Source organism: Bombina bombina, chromosome 1 (genome assembly GCF_027579735.1).
Source record: "Bombina bombina isolate aBomBom1 chromosome 1, aBomBom1.pri, whole genome shotgun sequence".
In the NCBI taxonomy this organism is placed as follows: domain Eukaryota; kingdom Metazoa; phylum Chordata; class Amphibia; order Anura; family Bombinatoridae; genus Bombina; species Bombina bombina.
In genome coordinates, this window is record NC_069499.1 from 1,359,242,404 (window position 1) to 1,359,261,213 (window position 18,810).

Here is an 18,810-nt window from a genome sequence, read left to right on the forward strand (position 1 = left end):
CTCATCAGGATCTGGGGATCTATTGGACTATTATTTGCAAACTGTACTGAAACATATGGGCTCAGCGGATGCAAGTTTGCGCATGGAGCTGATTGCAATATTTTATGAGAGACAGGTTGCTGTAGCTGAGAGACATGCTTCTGCAGCTGAGAGATAGGCTGCTAGAGAAGCTGAGAGAGAGTCTCTGGCAGCTGAAAGACAGGCTGATGAATGATAGGCTGAGAGAGAGTATCAGCTACAGCTTGCACAGTTGGAGTGAGGGATGGTCTCACCTTTTGTTAGTAAACCTAGAGACCCTTCTGTTCCCAGAGTGTGTGCAGAGAATTTTCTCACTCTGGAGAAAGATGGCGATGTGGATGTGTTCCTGCATAGCTTTGAAAAAGTTTGCAGACAGTTCCAGTTGCCAAGGGAGCAGTGGGCCAAGTACCTTACCCCTGGCCTGAAAGGTCCTGCACTGGAGGCTTTTGCTGAACTACCCTCAGAGTTTGATCAGGACTATGATGCCATTAAAGCTGCACTGCAAAGGAGGTATAATATTACTCCTAAAGTATACAGAAATAAATTCCGTTCTCTGCAGAAGGGTACATCCAAGAGCTATGCTGCAGTTGTTGGAAGCCTGACAACAGCTTTTAAACAGTGGACCAAGGGGATAAAGATTGCCACTATAGAAGAGCTTGAAGATTTAATGGTGAAGAAGCAATTTGTGCAGCTGTGCCCAGCAGAAGTCCAAGAATGGGTTTTGGATCGTAAACCCAAAACATCACTAGAAGCGGGTGAGCTGGCAGATATTTACACAGCCAACAGGTCCAACCAGGGAATGGGAGAAAATCCTTTGTTAAGGGGGCATCAACCTGGAAAGGAGCTGCTCCACGTCCCCCCTGTACAAAGCCTGTTGTGCATTTGTTTAATGTGTCTGTTCCCTCTGGGAAAGAAGGGGCGAGTGCTGCACCTGGGCAGGAGGATACCCGCAGGTGTTTTGCTTGCAACAAAGTGGGCCACATCAGCTCCACTTGCTCAGAGAAGATTACATTGATGTCATCAGCTGGAGGGGGTAATACCTCAGAAGTACCAGCACCTGTTTTGTTCATTACACGACCAGAGGAAAGCAACCAGAACTTGCAACCTGTGATTGTCGTAGCTAAGGTAACACTGGGGCTTCGGGACACAGGTGCAGCAGTGACTCTTGTGTGTCCAGGGCTGGTGAGCTCTAAGGACATTATTCCTGGCAGGACTGTAGCAGTTAAAGGGATTGGGGGAATGCAACTTGCAGTGCCTATGACACGTGTATATCTTGATTGGGGAGCGGGAGAGGTTTAAGAAATGTGGGGGTATCTGAAAATATTCCTAATTATGTTTTACTGGGGACTGATCTGGGTAGATTGTTATCTATGTATGTGCCTGACAATGCTACATATGACCTTGTGACATTAGCTGTAGACACTAATGTGCAAAGGGCTGGGTGTAAAAAAGCTCAGGGACATGCTGACCAGGAGGGAGGACAGAGTGCAAATGTGCAAAGTGTTGTGCCTGAACTGGGGGTGTCTGTGCTGAGATGTGAAACTGTAAGAGGAGAGACTGACTGCAGAGAAAGACAGATAGATGGTGTGTGTCTGCCTGTGCTTGAACCAGCAGTATCTAAAGAATTAAAGTTAACTGTACAATGTGAGACTGACTGGGGAGAAAGGCAGATAGACTGTGTGGGTCTGTCTGTGCCTGAACAGAGTTTAACTGTACAGGGAGAAACTGTCTGTGAGAGAATGCAGATGAGTGGTGGGTGTCTGTCTGTGATTGAATCAGTGGATTCTATAGAAGGAAGTGAGGACATGGGGGGAGAGAATGACTGGGTGACTGGGATGCTGGATGGTGTGTGCCAATCTGTGCCAGAACCAATTAAGTCCCCTGTGGAAAGACAGGATATATGGGACAGATATATGGGACAAATGGCAGAAGGAAGATATGTGCTTGTCTGCACCAGTGTCAGAAGGATCCCAAATTCTGTGTGAGGATGTAAAGTGGCAGACTGACTGTGAGAAATAGAGTAGAAGGGGAGAATGTAGCCCACTCTAAGACAGAAGCAGCAGTGCCCCAGAATCCAGAGTGTGTGGGGGAGGAGGGTACAGGATACTCTTTGAAGGACTCCCAGAGTGAGTGTGAAAGATTGTGGGTGACAGAGACCCCAGTAACCTCAGCTGTGACCTATAAACAGACTGCACAAACTAGGGACAGAGACTGACACAGACTGCATATGCAGGGGGGAGGAGTACAGAGTAGTGTATTTACACAGCCCACAGTGCTATTCAGCAGATACACTGACAGGTTTGCAGAGTCAGAGTCCCCAGCAGGCTCAGCTGATAGGAACCACAGTGAAGAAGAGGGGGGCAGTTAGGCAACCCCCTTCCAACCATAACAAAGTGCAGGAGTAGAGGCATTCTACTCAGGTGGAGGGAAAAGATCCCTGGGTAGTTAATCAAAAGCTGCCAAAACACAATACAGTCAGAGGGGGTGAAAAGAAACTAGGCTTCACAGACACCTCTGTAACAAGGTATGATGTACCTTTCAGGGACAAGATGCAAATCTTATTGTGGGAGGTACCTGCAAAACCCAGAGATGTCAATGCCATATTCCTACAAAAACAGTTGCAGGATTCTACTGTCAGAGAGGGAGTATATGAGATGGGGCAAAATGTTCTTGTACTAACACCCATGAGGCAGAACAAGCTACAGGCTGCACGGGAGGGCCCCTGTAATATATTAAATCAGCTTGGTAGAGCAAATAGTGTGTCATTTTTAAATGGAGGGCATCATGATGGCAAAACTGCTATGTGCAATTTGTCTGGTAATGGCGTTATCACAGCAAGGGGAAGCTCCCTTTGATACGCAGCTGGAGTGGCTTGTGGCCACCTCCCTTTGCGTCTCTAATTTGGGGGAGGTGTCACGAATACCCCATAATTGAGAGGCTAAGGGGTTAATATTATGTAGTTTTGTGCTTAAAACATTTAGTTTTAAAGAAGAAATGTGTCCTGTGTTTATGTTTGTGTTCCCTTTGATGTGCCAGGACCCTCATAAATACTTTGTAGTATACACAGAAGAGACCTTTATGGCTCAGACTGTCAGCAGAGGGCATGACAGAAAACAGAGCCTCAATCCAGGAACTACACTGGGGTCAGTGATAGGACAGCCAGCTCTGTACATGGGTGCCTTTATCAGAAATAATGTTTCAGGAACATAAAGAATGCAAAATACATGGTGTTAGGTATCAAAATACTCCTCACAATATCCCTAAGAGATTGCCTTTTTGTATATATGCAATAGATTTACTGTGTAGATTTTAATGTGTTCTATAATTTCAGGCAAAGACTTAGAGTTTATTGACTGTTGTAAAAGATAGGGGGTTTCCCAGCCCCTGCAAAGAAGGAGGGTCAAGCAGTCTGATATCATGGAAAGAGGTATAAAGTTTTGTGTTTTAACATGTAAAGTTGTTCTTCTGACATGGGATGCTGTATATACCAACAGAGTGAGAGACCATCTTTTCCGGCCAATCTCCCTGGCACAGATACCAAGACTAGTAAAGTATTATGGTTCTGCTTTTTCTCTTTTTTATTTTAAAAACGGTTTGCTTGTGTAATTCTATTTGTTAATATCTTTTTATTATTAATGCATTGTGCTAATTTTTTGCATAATAAACCTTCATTTATTAAGCTTTGGCCTTTGTCTAATATTTGAACCACGTTACTGAAAGATACTGGTAGTATTAAGACTGGTAGTATTAGCACTCTGATTTTATGTTATATTTTTTTTTTGCTAAATTGTAATCTGGGATTTAAGTTGTAATTTTCTGTAGTTTTCCTTAAGATTTCCCATATCATATAATCTTAAGTGGTGGCAGCTAGATATAGTTTTAGTTTAGTGTGGGTGGCATTAAAGGGTAGTTTTGGGCATTTCTTTAGCCCACTGAACTAAGTCACAGGCTTGTTGGAGTGGCTAAACTGTGACAGAGTAGTGACAGTAGAAGGGGTCTGATAACTCTTTCTGTGCCAAAGTGACTGGCGCAGGGTTGGTTAACCCTGGTTGTCACAATAATAAACTACAAGGGCCCTTAAAAGTGCCTTTTGTAGGGCATTGCCCTAAAGTTAACAGCTCTTTTGCAAACAAATAAAAACAAACCCTCCCTAATATTACAAACCCCCAAACACACAAAATAATAATAAAAAAAAACCTACTCTACCCATTGCCCTGAAAAGGGCATTTGTATGGGCATTGCCCTTAAAAGGGCATTCCGCTCTTTTACTGCCCTTAAAAGGACATTCAGCTCTTTTTCAGCCCATTAAAAAAAGGCCCTAATCTAAAAAAACACCCCAAAAAAAATACCTAACATTAACCCCAAAATCGGTACTCACAGTTGCTGAAGTCCGGCGAAAGATCTTCATCCCAGCGGTGAAGCATCTTCATCCAGACGGCTCTATCTTCATCCATCGTGGGACCGGCATCTTCTTCATCCCTGCAGAGGCAGAGCGGTTGATGCACGGAGGAGGAGGTCCTGTCTTCATGAGAGCTGCTTAAATCCTATTGGCTGTTCAAATTAGCCAATAGGATTTAAGCAGCTCTCTTTCCTATTGGCTGATTCTAATTTTTCAGCCAATAGGAATGCAAGGGATACCTTGCATTGAATCCTCAGTGTGTGGCGGACGATTGCATGAAGAGAACCTCCACATCGGGCTGATGGACCTTCGTCTCCGCACATGGACCGCTCCGCCACTGCAGGGATGAAGAAGATGCCGGTCCCGCAATGGATGAAGATGGAGCCGTCTGGATGAAGATGCTTCCCCACTGGGATGAAGATCTTTGGCCGGACTTCAGCAACTTTGAGTACAGATTTTGGTGTTAGTGTTAGGTTGTTTTTTTTCTTGTTGCTTTTTTGGGGTGTGTGTTTTTTTTTAGATTAGGGCTTTTTATATTTTAATTGGCCGAGAAAGAGCTGAATGCCCTTTTAATGGCAGTAAAAGAGCTGAATGCACTTTTAAGGGCAATGCCCATACAAATGCCCTTTTCAGGGCAATGGGTAGATTAGGTTTTTTTTTAGTTAGGTTTTTTTTATTTTGTAGGTTTGGAGGTTGGTGGGGGTTTGTAATGTTAGGGGGTGTTTGTTGTAATTATTTTAGCAAAAGAGCTGTTAACTTTAGGGCAATGCCCTACAAAATGCCCTTTTAAGGGCTATTGGTAGTTTATTATAGATTAGGGTTTTCTTTCTTAAGATACGGTGAGTCCATGGAATCATCAATTACTGTTAGGAATATCACTCCTGGCCAGCAGGAGGAGGCAAAGAGCACCACAGCAAAGCTGTTAAGTATCACTTCCCTCCCCACTATCGTCATGGTGAAGTTTAGGTGTCTGTTAAAGAATTTCTTCTATCAAGATTTTATTATTTTGAAATCCTGAGCAGATTTGCTCTGGTCTTTCCTGACAGTTGGGTATAGCTGTACTCCACGTTAGTCTCTTCAGTAGGACTGTGGTAGCTTTCAAGCAGTAAGGAACGTGTGGGGTGCGTTTTCTTAACAAATTGCTGCCCTCACATAGAAAGCCAGAGTAGGTTTACTCTGTCTCTTCTTTTTCCACAGGTCTCTGTGAGGAGTGGCTTCCTCTCATGCCAAGTGAGCTGTCCTCCTGCTGGACAGTAAAGGGTGCAGGCTGCAGGAGACTCTGGCACTACAGCAGTTTTATACTGCGCCCCTTATGGGACTTTGCTATCTCTGAGGCTCAGGATGTTATGGGCAGGAAGCAGGGGACTGAGTGGCATTTATTGAGAGATAGAATTATTGGTGGCTCAGTTTATTTTCAGGGGATATATTTTTAGCACTGTGGTTTTTCTTTAACATGCTTATTATGGCCGACAGGACCGCCTCTGCGTGTCTAAGAGCGTGCGCTTTCCTCTCTGTCGCAGCCTACAGTATTTTCTTCCACAACGGTACAACGGAGCTGCTCCGTTTTCTTTCCCATCTGCCTTCCTTCGGTTGAGTGTGCAGTGAGGGGCAGGTAAGCATCTTAGCTTAGCTCTGAGGTGTAGAGGTTGCATAGGAGGTTTTGGGGGATATTTTCTAAAGCAATATTTAAGGTTAAGTTTGCCTTTGATCTTATCAACTTTATTTAACCTTAAGGGGACTGTAGAAATTGCTGTAAAAGATTTTGTTGGACCGTTAAGGGAATTTTTACTTGGGATACAACATTTAAAGAGACAGTATCAAAAATAAAGAAAACATTTTTTTTTTTGTCTTTTTGTGCAATTTGCTGGCAATATGGACCAAGAGTCTATGCCTTCCATTAAGTGCAAGCTTTGCTTGGATTCACAAGTTGAACCCCCTTTGCCTTTTTGTTCTTCTTGTATTGAAAGAACTTTAATGTATAAAGATAGACTTTTTGTTTCTGAGCCACCATTCTCTCAGGTTGAGGCTGTTCAGGCTATGCCACAGCCTTCTCCTCAAGCGTCCCAAACTTTTTTGGCGTCACATGCTGTGCCCTGCGGTTCCTCACAAGCTCCTGATGGAGTTTATTTGAAGGCTGAAATTGCTGCCCAGGTATCCTCGGTAGTATCTAAGGCGCTAGCTGCCATCCCCATGCTTCAGGGGAGGCATAAGAGGAAAATTAAAGAATCAGATAGTAAGGTTTCTGATCCAGTACAGGCTAACCAACGGCTAGATTTAGAGTTTTGCGGCCAAAGGGGTGCGTTAGCTACGCGTGTTTTTTTTCCACCGCACCTTTTAAATAACGCTGGTATTTAGAGTTCTCTGAAGGGCTGCGTTAGGCTCCAAAAAGGGAGCGTAGAGCATAATTTACCACCACTTCAACTCTAAATACCAGCGTTGCTTACGGTAGCGGTTAGCTTGAAAAACGTGCTCGTGCACGATATCCCCATAGGAAACAATGGGGCAGTTTGAGCTGAAAAAAAACCTAACACCTGCAAAAAAGCAGCGTTCAGCTCCTAACGCAGCCCCATTGTTTCTTATGGGGAAACACTTCCTAAGTCTGCACCTAACACCCTAACATGAACCCCGAGTCTAAACACCCCTAACCTTACACTTATTAACCCTTAATCTGCCGCCCCCGCTATCGCTGACACCTGCATTATATTATTAACCCCTAATCTGCCGCTCCGGACACCGCAGCAACCTACAATATCCCTATGAACCCCTAATCTGCTGCCCCTAACACCGTCGACCCCTATATTATATTTATTAACCCCTAAACTGCCCCCCCAACGTCGCCGCTACCTTACCTACACTTATTAACCCCTAATCTTCCGACCGGACCTCGCCGCCACTATAATAAATGTATTAACCCCTAAACCACCGCACTCCCGCCTCGCAAACCCTATAATAAATTTTATTAACCCCTAATCTGCCCTCACTAACATCGCCGACACCTAACTTCAAGTATTAACCCCTAATCTGCCAACCAGACCTCGCCGCTACTCTAATAAATGTATTAACCCCTAAAGCTAAATCTAACCCTAATACTAACACCCCCCCCCCTAAGTTAAATATAATTTTTATCTAACAAAATAAATTAACTCTTATTAAATAAATTATTCCTATTTAAAGCTAAATACTTACCTGTAAAATAAACCCTAATATAGCTACAATATAACGAATAATTATATTGTAGCTATTTTAGGATTTATATTTATTTTACAGGCAGCTTTGTATTTATTTTAACTAGGTACAATAGCTGTTAAATAGTTATTTACTATTTAATAGCTACCTAGTTAAAATAAATACAAAATTACCTGTAAAATAAATCCTAACCTAAGTTACAATTAAACCTAACACTACACTATCAATAAATAAATTAACTAAACTACCTACAATTACCTACAATTAAATCAACTAAACTAAATTACAAAAAAAACCACTAAATTACAAAAAATAAAAAAAAATACAAGAATTTTAAACTAATTACACCTACTCTAAGTCCCCTAAAAAAATAACAAAGCCCCTCAAAATAAAAAAATGCCCTACCCTATTCTAAAATAAAAAGTTAACAGCTCTATTACCTTACCAGCCCTTAAAAGGGCCTTTTACGGGGCATGCCCCAAAGAAAACAGCTCTTTTGCCTGTAAAAAAACATACAATACCCCCCCCAACATTACAACCCACCACCCACATACCCCTAATCTAACCCACCCAAACCCCCCTTAAAAAACACTAACACTAAGCCCCTGAAGATCTTCCTACCTTATCTTCACCCAGCCGGGTATCACCGATCCGTCCAGAAGAGGGTCCGAAGTCTTCATCCTATCCGGGCAGAAGAGCTCCATCAGAGGGTCCGAAGTCTTCATCCTATCCGGGCAGAAGAGGACATCCGGACCGGCAGGCATCTTCATCAAGGTGGCATCTTCTATCTTCTTCCATCCGGCGCAGAGCGGGACCATCTTGAAGCAGCCGACGCGGAGCCATCCTTCTTCACCGACGGACTAACGACGAATGAAGGTTCCTTTAAATGACGTCATCCAAGATGTCGTCCCTCGAATTCTGATTGGCTGATAGGATTCTATCAGCCAATCGGAATTAAGGTAGGAAAAATCTGATTGGCTGATTGAATCAGCCAATCAGATTCAAGTTCAATCCGATTGGCTGATTGGATCAGCCAATCAGATTGAGCTTGCATTCTATTGGCTGTTCCGATCAGCCAATAGAATGCGAGCTCAATCTGATTGGCTGATTGGATCAGCCAATCCGATTGAACTTGAATCTGATTGGCTGATTCAATCAGCCAATCAGATTTTTCCTACCTTAATTCCTATTGGCTGATAGAATCCTATCAGCCAATCGGAATTCGAGGGACGCCATCTTGGATGACGTCATTTAAAGGAACCTTCATTCGTCGTTAGTCCATCGGTGAAGAAGGATGGCTCCGCGTCGGCTGCTTCAAGATGGTCCCGCTCCGCGCCGGATGGAAGAAGATAGAAGATGCCGTCTGGATGAAGATGTATGCCGGTTCGGATGTCCTCTTCTGCCCGGATAGGATGAAGATTTCAGACCCTCTTCTGGACGGATCGGTGATACCCGGCTGGGTGAAGATAAGGTAGGAAGATCTTCAGGGGCTTAGTGTTAGGTTTTTTAAGGGGGGTTTGGGTGGGTTAGATTAGGGGTATGTGGGTGGTGGGTTGTAATGTTGAGGGGGTATTGTATGCTTTTTTTTAAAGGCAAAAGAGCAGATTTCTTTGGGGTATGCCCCGCAAAAGGCCCTTTTAAGGGCTGGTAAGGTAATAGAGCTGTTAACTTTTTATTTTAGAATAGGGTAGGGCATTTTTTTATTTTGGGGGGCTTTGTTATTTTTTTAGGGGGCTTAGAGTAGGTGTAATTAGTTTAAAATTCTTGTATTCTTTTTTTATTTTTTGTAATTTAGTGGGGGTTTTTTGTAATTTAGTTTAGTTGATTTAATTGTAGGTAATTGTAGGTAGTTTAGTTAATTTATTTATTGATAGTGTAGTGTTAGGTTTAATTGTAACTTAGGTTAGGATTTATATTACAGGTAATTTTGTCATTATTTTAACTAGGTAGCTATTAAATAGTTATTAACTATTTAATAGCTATTGTACCTAGTTAAAATAAATACAAAATTGCCTGTAAAATAAATATAAATCCTAAAATAGCTACAATATAATTATTTGTTATATTGTAGCTATATTAGGGTTTATTTTACAGGTAAGTATTTAGCTTTAAATAGGAATAATTTATTTAATAAGAGTTAATTTATTTAGTTAGATGAAAATTATATTTAACTTAGGGGGGTGTTAGTGTTAGGGTTAGACTTAGCTTTAGGGGTTAATACATTTATTAGAGTAGCGGCGAGGTCCGGTCGGCAGATTAGGGGTTAATAAGTGTAGTTAGGTAGCGGCGACGTTGGGAGGGGCAGATTAGGGGTTAATAAATATTATGTAGGTGTTGGTGATATTATGTGCAGCAGAATAGGGGTACATAGGGATAATGTAGGTAGCGGCGGTGTGCGGTCGGCAGGTTAGGGGTTAAAAAATTTATTATAGTGGCGGCGATGTAGGGGGACCTCGGTTTAGGGGTACATAGGTAGTTTATGGGTGTTAGTGTACTTTAGAGCACAGTAGTTAAAGGGACACTGTAACCAAAAATTTTATTTCGTGATTCAGATTAAGCATGAAATTTTAAGCAATTTTCTAATTTACTCCTATTATCAAATTTTCTTCATTCTCTTGGTATCTTTATTTGAAATGCAAGAATGTAAGTTTAGATGCCGGCCCATTTTTGGTGAACAACCTGGGTTGTCCTTGCTGATTGGTGGATAAATTCATCCACCAATAAAAAAGTCCTGTCCAGAGTACTGAAACCAAAAAAAATCTTAGATGCCTTCTTTTTCAAATAATGATAGCAAGAGAACGAAGAAAAATTGAAAATAGGAGTAAATTAGAAAGTTGCTTAAAATTTCATGCTCAATCTGAATCACGAAAGAAAAATTTTGGTTACAGTGTCCCTTTAAGAGCTTTATAAACCGGCATTAGCCCATAAAGCTCTTAACTCCTGACTTTTTTCTGCGGCTGGAGTTTTGTCGTTAGAGTTCTAACGCTCACTTCAGCCAAGACTCTAAATACCGGCGTTAGGAAGATCCCATTGAAAAGATAGGATACGCAATTAGAGTAAGGGGATCTGCGGTATGGAAAAGTCGCGGCTGGAAAGTGAGCGTTAGACCCTTTCCTGACTGACTCTAAATACCAGCGGGCGGCCAAAACCAGCGTTAGGACCCCTTAACGCTGGTTTTGACGGCTAACGCAGAACTCTAAATCTAGGCGCAAGTGTTTCTTTCACACATGTCGGAAAAGGAGGATACTTCGGTAGCCTCTGAGGATGAAATCTCAGATTCGGATAGTATAATTCCTTCTTCTGATGCTGAAGTGGTTTCCTTCAGGTTCAAGTTTGAACACCTTCGTGTTTTATAAAAGGAGGTTTTGATTACTTTGGCAACTCCGATACTCCTGTCGTTGTCAACCCTAAGAAATCTAGCAAGTTAAATAGATATTTTGATGTACCCTCTCCTAGAGAGGTGTTTCCAGTGCCAGACCATGCTATGGAAATTATTGCCCGGGAATGAGAGACAGCTGGAATTCCTTTTTCTCCATCTCCAGTCTTTAGGAAGATGTTCCCCGTGGCTGACTATATTAAGGAGTCGTGGCAAACGGTCCCCAAGGTGGAAGGGGCGATTTTTATACTGGCCAAGAGAACTACTATTCCTATTGAGGATAGTTGCTCTTTCAAAGACCCTATGGACAAGAAGCTAGAGGCTTTCTTAAAGAAAATGTATATTCATCAGGGTTTACAATGGCAACCGGCGTTGTATATTGCTACTGTGACAAGTGCGGCAGGTTATTGGTTCGATGTTTTGTCTGAGTCCCTCCAAGCAGAAACTCCTTTGGAGGAGATACAGGATAGGATAAAGGCTCTCAAGTTAGCCAATTCCTTTATCACTCACACTTCTTTGTAGGTCATTAAGTTGGGGGCCAAAATATCTGGTTTTGCAATTTTGGCGTGTAGAGTGCAATGGCGGAAATCTTGGTCGGCAGATATTTCTTCTAAATCAAAGCTTTTAGCGATTCCTTACAAGGGAAAGACCTTGTTTGGGCTGGGTTTGGCAGAGATTATTTCCGATATCACGGGTGGTAAAGGATCTTTTCTGCCTCAAGATAAGAAGAACAAATCGAAAGGACGTCAGAGTAATTTACGTTCCTTTCGTAACTTCAGGGATAAGTCTTCCCCCTCCTCCACCAAGCAGGATCAGTCCAAGCCTTCTTGGTAGCCCAGTCAGTCTTGGAATAAGGGGAAGCAATCTAAGAAGCCCGCAGCTGAATCTAAGTCAGCATGAAGGGTTTGCCCCGATCCAGGATTGGATCTAATAGGGGGCAGACTCTTTCAGTTTTCTCAGGCTTTGGAACAAGATGTTCCAGACCTGGGGGCATAGTAACCCAGGGATACAAGTTAGAATTCAAGACTTTTCCTCCCAGGGGCAGGTTCCACCTCTCAAGATTATCTGCAGACCAGATAAAAAGAGAGGCGTTCTTGAAGTGTGTGCAGGATCTGTCCCTCCTGGGAGTGATAGTCCCAGTCCCAGTTCAGGAACAGGGCCTCGGGTTCTATTCCAACCTATTTGTGGTGCCCAAAAAAGAGGGAACTTTCAGACTTATTCTAGATCAAAAGTTCCTCAACAAATTTCTCAGAGTGCCATCCTTCAAGATGGAGACTATCCGCTCCATTCTTCCTCTGGTTTAAGAGGGTCGATTCATGACCACCATAGACCTGAAGGATGCGTACCTTCATGTTCCTATTCACAGGGATCATCACAAGTTTCTGAGATTTGCCTATCTGGACAAACACTTTCAATTTGTAGCGCTTCCATTTGGCCTAGCCACAGCTCCCAGAATTTTCTCAAAGTTCCTGGTAGCTCTGTTGGCAGTAATCCGGTCCAGTGGAATTGCAGTGGCACCTTATCTGGACGACATTCTGGTTCAGGCGCCATCTTTTCATCTAGCAAAATCTCACACAGAGATCTTGTTGTCTTTTCTTCGTTCCCATGGATGGAAGGTGAATTTGGAAAAAGTTCCGGCTACAAGGGTGGTCTTCTTAGGAACCATTATAGATTCTCTATCAATGAAAGTATTTCTTGTCTCTTCTGACGGAGGTCAGAAGAGACAAGATTCTTTCTTCTTCACTTGCTCTTCAGTCGGCTGTTCGACCATCAGTAGCCCAATGTATGGAGGTAATTGGTCTGATAGTGGCTTCCATGGACATAGTTCCCTTTGCTCGATTCCATTTGAGAGTGCTTCATTTGTGCATGCTCAGTCAATGGAACGGGGATTATGCAGACCTGTCTCAGAGGATAGTTCTGGATCAATAGACAAGAGACTCTCTGCCGTGGTGGCTGTCTCAAGAACATCTGTCCCAGGGGACATGCTTTCATAGATCCTCATGGGTGATTGTGACCATGGATGCCAGCCTGATGGGCTGGGGAGCGGTCTGGGGCTCATTAAAGGTGCAGGAGATCTGGACTCAGGAGGAATCGACTCTCCCCATAAACATTCTGGAGTTAAGAGCGATCTTCAATGCCTTGATGGCTTGGCCTCAATTGGCTCTAGCCCGTTTTATCAGGTTTCCAGTCAGACAACATAACCTCGGAGGCCTACATCAACCACCAGTGGGGAACCCAGAGTTCCTTAGCCATAAAGGCGGTGGTGCGAATCATTCAGTGGGCGGAGGCTCACAATTGTTGTCTATCTGCCATCCACATTCCAGGAGTGGACAATTGGGAAGCAGATTTCCTGAGCAGACAGACTTTTCATTCCAGGGAGTGGGAACTTCATCCTTAAGTGTTCTCCAGGTTAATAACCAAATGGGGTTTACCGGAATTGGATCTGATGGCGTCTCGTCAGAATGCCAAGCTCCCAAAGTACGGTTCGAGGTTAAGAGATCCTCAGGCTTTTCTGATAGATGCTCTAGCAGTTCCTTGGAACTTCAGGTTGGCATTTCTGTTTCCTCTGTTTGCGCTCCTTCCACGAGTCATTGCTCGGATCAAGCAGGAGAGAGCGTCAGTGATTCTAATAGCTCCGGCATGGCCTCGCAGGATCTGGTATGCAGATCTAGTGGAAATTTTGTCTCTATCTCCATGGAGACTACCTCTGAGGAAGGTCCTTCTATTTCAGGGGCCCTTTCGTCATCCAAATCTTGTTTCTCTGAAGCTGACTGCTAATTGGAGATTGAACGCTTGATTTTAGCTTAGCATGACTTTTCCGAATTGGTCATTAAGACCATGATTCAGGCTCGTAAGCCTGTTACTAGAAAGATTTCAACAAAGTGTTACAGCAAATGAAGTTGGTGGCAAAACTATGTTTTGATATAAATATGAATATGAGCTGGCATAAAGCCCAAGCTGTAGTGTGCCCTGGTAGCGTCTTCCCTTTATAATGACAACAGTCCCATACAACGTGTAAGGAATTCTTACTGTGCCCCCCGCATATCCCGGCCGGTCCTTGGGTAGAGGCTGCAAAGCATACGCTGTAACAATCCTTTCTTGGATCCAATCTGACACCTTCCTGTGCCTTCCAGCGTCCTCTGCGTCCTCCAATCAGCCTTCCATACCCTCCTCAGCCAGTAGCGATTAGGGGGTGCGGTTACTCCTCCGATGCGTCCGATGACGTCAGCTCACCATAGCCACTGCTCGTTCCGGAACTCAATGCCGGATAGAAAGTCCTGAACTAAGCAAAAGATCTCCAAAACTAGCCGTGCTCACAGTGGGAAAGAAACAGTGAATGTTCAAAGTAGAAATCAGGAGCACCGTCAGCGAGATATATTTAAAAAAATAAGCTTTTATTTCTTAACACCTTAGTGTCATTAAAAATATTCCAATTGCTTGGCCTAACAATGGAAGCAATATATAGGATAGTCTGATAACAACAACTTTACATGTTTCGGCTCCAAAGCCGTCCTCATAAGCTGCTGTTAGTCACAATAAAATTAGCATATTTAAAAGCAGCAGACAATTCCTATTGGTTACAACTTAATTGCTAAACCGGTAACACTTGTAAGCCTACTATATGTGTTGCAGATATTTAACCCTTATGCTCCTTTTCCTTATGTACAATAAATGTCTATAGACTTGATGCTATAATCCCTTTAAGAGAAAATGTCTCCTTAGTCTGTTTTTTTTTTTGTTTTGTTTTTTTCTCATTTTGGTTTAAAATGTTATACTAATTATTCCTAGAATTGGGGATTTTTATTTTTATTTATTATTGTACTCTTTTCTACACATAATTTTATTATATAATTTTCTGATTTGAATAGTAGCGATTAGCTAATATTTTTCCAGATCTATATCTATATGTATAACCCTGTAGTACAGATCTATACACTCATATGGATGCCACATTTGAATTACCTGAATTATGTTCCAAAACATTCCCCAAATATATTTACTTGTTTTTCTATAGATATACACTTTATAGAATAACCTTAAAGAGTATGTTTATTTGGTATTTATTATTTAGGTATAGCTTTAATGGGAACATGCTTGAGCTTAGTAGGAACATAAATAATGAGAACTTATTTGAAAAGTTGTTATTAATACAAGCCAATGATTGGCCCTGTCTGTTATTGCCAAAAATTCATAAGGTCATAGTCAGAGTTAAAACCATTAGGGACCCTGGTTTTTAACTTAAAAATCCAAAATACTTCCTGTCTACCCAGAATTGTCTCTCTATCCCCACCATTCTTTGGTGGTAATACCCTCTCTATAGCAGTCCAGGAAAAGCTACTTGTATCTTTGTTATGAACCGTGACAAAATGTTGTACCAACGGTGTACTGGCTATTCCCATTTTTTATGGAGGATAGATGTTCCCTTATTCTGGATCTAACCTCTCTTATTGTAAGACCTACATACTGTTTCTGACAGTCTCTGCATGTAATCAAATAAATAACAAATGTGGACCTACAGTTCATACACATTCGTTTTTGGTACTCCTGTCCTGTATATGTTGAAATGAAACTTGCCCCTGTGTCCACTTTTCCACAGGCTACACAATTAGTATAGTGACATTTATACATGCCTCTAGATGTCAACCATGATGAATCTTGTGTCAGTTCCCTACTTCGTAGTTTAGTTGGTGAAACCATATTTCCTATGCTCTTATTCTTTTTATATGCAAATCTGCAATCTTTGACATTTAGATCCGCTAGGCCATCATCTGCTCTCAATAAGGGATGATGTTTTCTTATTATGTTACAGATATTAGAATATTGCCTGCTATATGTTGTTATAAACAGTAAGTCATTAGATGAATCCTTCTGTTCTGCACCTCTTCTTTCATTATCAAGTAAATCTTTGCGGTTCAATTTCATTACCGAAAGTTTAGCTGATTCTATCAGTTTTTTCTGATATCCCCTCTGTTCTAATCTCTCTGTTAATAAATTCGATTGTTCACGATAGCTGTTATCATCCGAACAATTTCGTCTTAATCGTGTATACTGACCTTTTGCTATCCCTCTAAATGTGCTTTTTGGGTGGCAACTGTATGCGTGTAGCAAAGTGTTTCCTGATATGGATTTTCTGTATACTGTAGATTTAACAAATTCCCCATTTGTTCCACTCAGAGTAACATCAGGATAATTAATCTGCTATTGTAATAAACAAATATTCAACCAAGGTTAAACAGCAAAATATGTTGGTGGCAATAGCGGATATTAAACTGGCCAGTAGCCCAAGCAGTGGTAAGTGTTGGAAGCGTATATTATTGTATGTTATTGTATTAGTTTGAGTTCCATTATATAAGTGAAAATTCTCTTACCGTGCCCCCTGTGTCAGCCGGCCGGTCCCTGGGTAGAGGCTGTGGGTCTTGCGCTGCGTTAATCCTCTCTCGGATCACAACCGGTACTTTCTTGTACTCCTCAGCGTTCTCTGTCCTCCATTCAGCCTGCCATACCCTCCTCAGCCCGTAGCTAAAAGGGGGCGCGGTTACGTCTCTGATGCGTCCGATGACGTCAGCTCACCACTCCCCCTGCTCTTTCCGGAACTGCATACCGGATAGGATAGTCCTGAACTCGCTTCAAACCCCCAAAGGTTGCCGTGCTCACTGTGGGTAATGTTCAGTAATAGCTCAAAGTGGAAAAAGGAGCACCGGCACCGGGTTAAGTAAAAATTCTTGCTTTATTCATCACACCTTGGTGTCTTTAAAATACTTTTCCAAAGTTTCGGCACAAACAAATAAAAATTAGGACTGTCTGGTAGCAACAGCCTTACATGTTTTGGCTCCAAAAGCCGTCCTCATAAGCTGCTCCTTTTTCCACTTTGAGCTATAATTAATCTGCTTCCTATCACATTCTGATGTGAATTTTAAACCCACTTCATTTGTGTTTAAACCTCTTACAAACATTTCCATTGTTTCTTGGTCTCCTTGCCAAATAAAGAGCAAATCATTTTTAAAACGTTTGTATACAACTATATTCTCTCCGAAAGGGTTCCCATCTCCAAATATGCTGCACCGCTCCCACCAACCCAAGAATAGGTTGGCATATGAGGGCGCAAAACGCGCCCCCATGGCGGTGCCGCATACCTGGAGATAGAAAACCCCCTCAAACGAAAAATAGTTGTGTTTTAGGAGGAAATATTTTTCTGTGAATAATCACATTTCCAATGTATTCCAGCCACAAGAGAGCATGGTTGTTCGGCCTAGCTTTTCCACTGGCAGGGATGCAAGTGAAACAGATTTCCAGCATCTGTGTGACTTGAATACATTGGAATCTTTAGCAGAAGAAAGTGTTGTGGATGGGACCCAGTGTGAACAAGCTATATGTACCCCAAAATTTAAGAAAAGTTCTACCTTCTACCCGATACAGAGTAGAGGGAACATAATAGAGAAATTCCAAAACAGGGTTTAACAAGACCTCACTTACTTATATTACACACAGACTAACATCAAATATAATTTAACATACAAAGAAAAGGAAACGTTGAAGAAATTGGCACAAAACAAAGATTTGGTAATACGTGCCGCAGACAAGGGGGGGCTCAGTAGTGGTTCAGAACAGAGGAGATTTTGTTAATGAAGCCCTTAGACAGCTGACTAATCCACAAAATTCTAGAACATTGACTACTGACCCCACTAATATCTTTAACAAAACGTTACGTGATTTAGTGGATGATGGTGTAGAACAAGGTTTCATTGAAAAAGCCACTAGTGAGTACCTAGTAGTTACCAATCCTAAGATACCATCATTTAATCATCTTCCTAAGGTACATAAGAGCACAGAGAATGTGGCAGGAAGGCCTATAGTAAGTGGAATAGGGTCATTTTCAGAACATCTGTCAGAGTGGCTAGACATGATCCTACAGCCAATGGTACTAGATCTCTGGAGCCATGTAAAGGACACAAAGCACATACTGCAGATAGTTTCGGATATAGAGTGGAGTGATAAATTCACTTGGTTAACAGTAGATGTTCAATCGCTCTATTCTTCAATACCACACGATAGTGGCTTACAAGCTATAGCTTTTGTCATGAAAAAATATCATGGTAAGAACCCAGAATATTGTGAATTTGTAGTAAGGGTCAAAGATTTCCTCCTAAAACACAACTATTTTTTGTTTGAGGGGGTTTTCTATCTCCAGGTATGCGGTACCGCCATGGGGAGCGTTTTGCGCCCTCATATGCCAACCTATTCTTGGGTTGGTGGGAGCGTTGCAGCATATTTGGAGATGGGAACCCTTTTGGAGAGAATATAGTTGTATACAAACGTTTTATAGATGATTTGCTCTTTATTTGGCAAGGAGACCAAGAAACAATGGAAATGTTTGTAAGAGGTTTAAACACAAATGAAGTGGGTTTAAAATTCACATCAGAATGTGATAGGAAGCAGATTAATTATCTTGATGTTACTCTGAGTGGAACAAATGGGGAATTTGTTAAATCTACAGTATACAGAAAACCCATATCAGGAAACACTTTGCTACACGCATCCAGTTGCCACCCAAAAAGCACATTTAGAGGGATAGCAAAAGGTCAGTATACACGATTAAGACGAAATTGTTCGGATGATAACAGCTATCGTGAACAATCAAATTTATTAACAGAGAGATTAGAACAGAGGGGATATCAGAAAAAACTGATAGATTCAGCTAAACTTTCGGTAATGAAATTGAACCGCAAAGATTTACTTGATAATGAAAGAAGAGGTGCAGAACAGAAGGATTCATCTAATGACTTACTGTTTATAACAACATATAGCAGGCAATATTCTAATATCTGTAACA

At 41.9% G+C, this 18,810-nt stretch overlaps 1 protein-coding gene across 1 annotated transcript in view; it reads left to right on the top strand.

Moving 5' to 3' along the window:
• Positions 1–262: 262 nt before the first annotated feature.
• Positions 263–18,810, top strand: part of LOC128664876 (uncharacterized) — a 48,805-nt gene continuing 30,257 nt past the window's right edge. Inside the window, 5 exon segments of the mRNA XM_053719676.1 lie at positions 263–805; positions 808–1,300; positions 1,303–1,544; positions 17,205–17,335; positions 17,643–18,073. Of these exon segments, the coding sequence (XP_053575651.1) occupies positions 263–805; positions 808–1,300; positions 1,303–1,544; positions 17,205–17,335; positions 17,643–18,073 (1,840 nt within the window).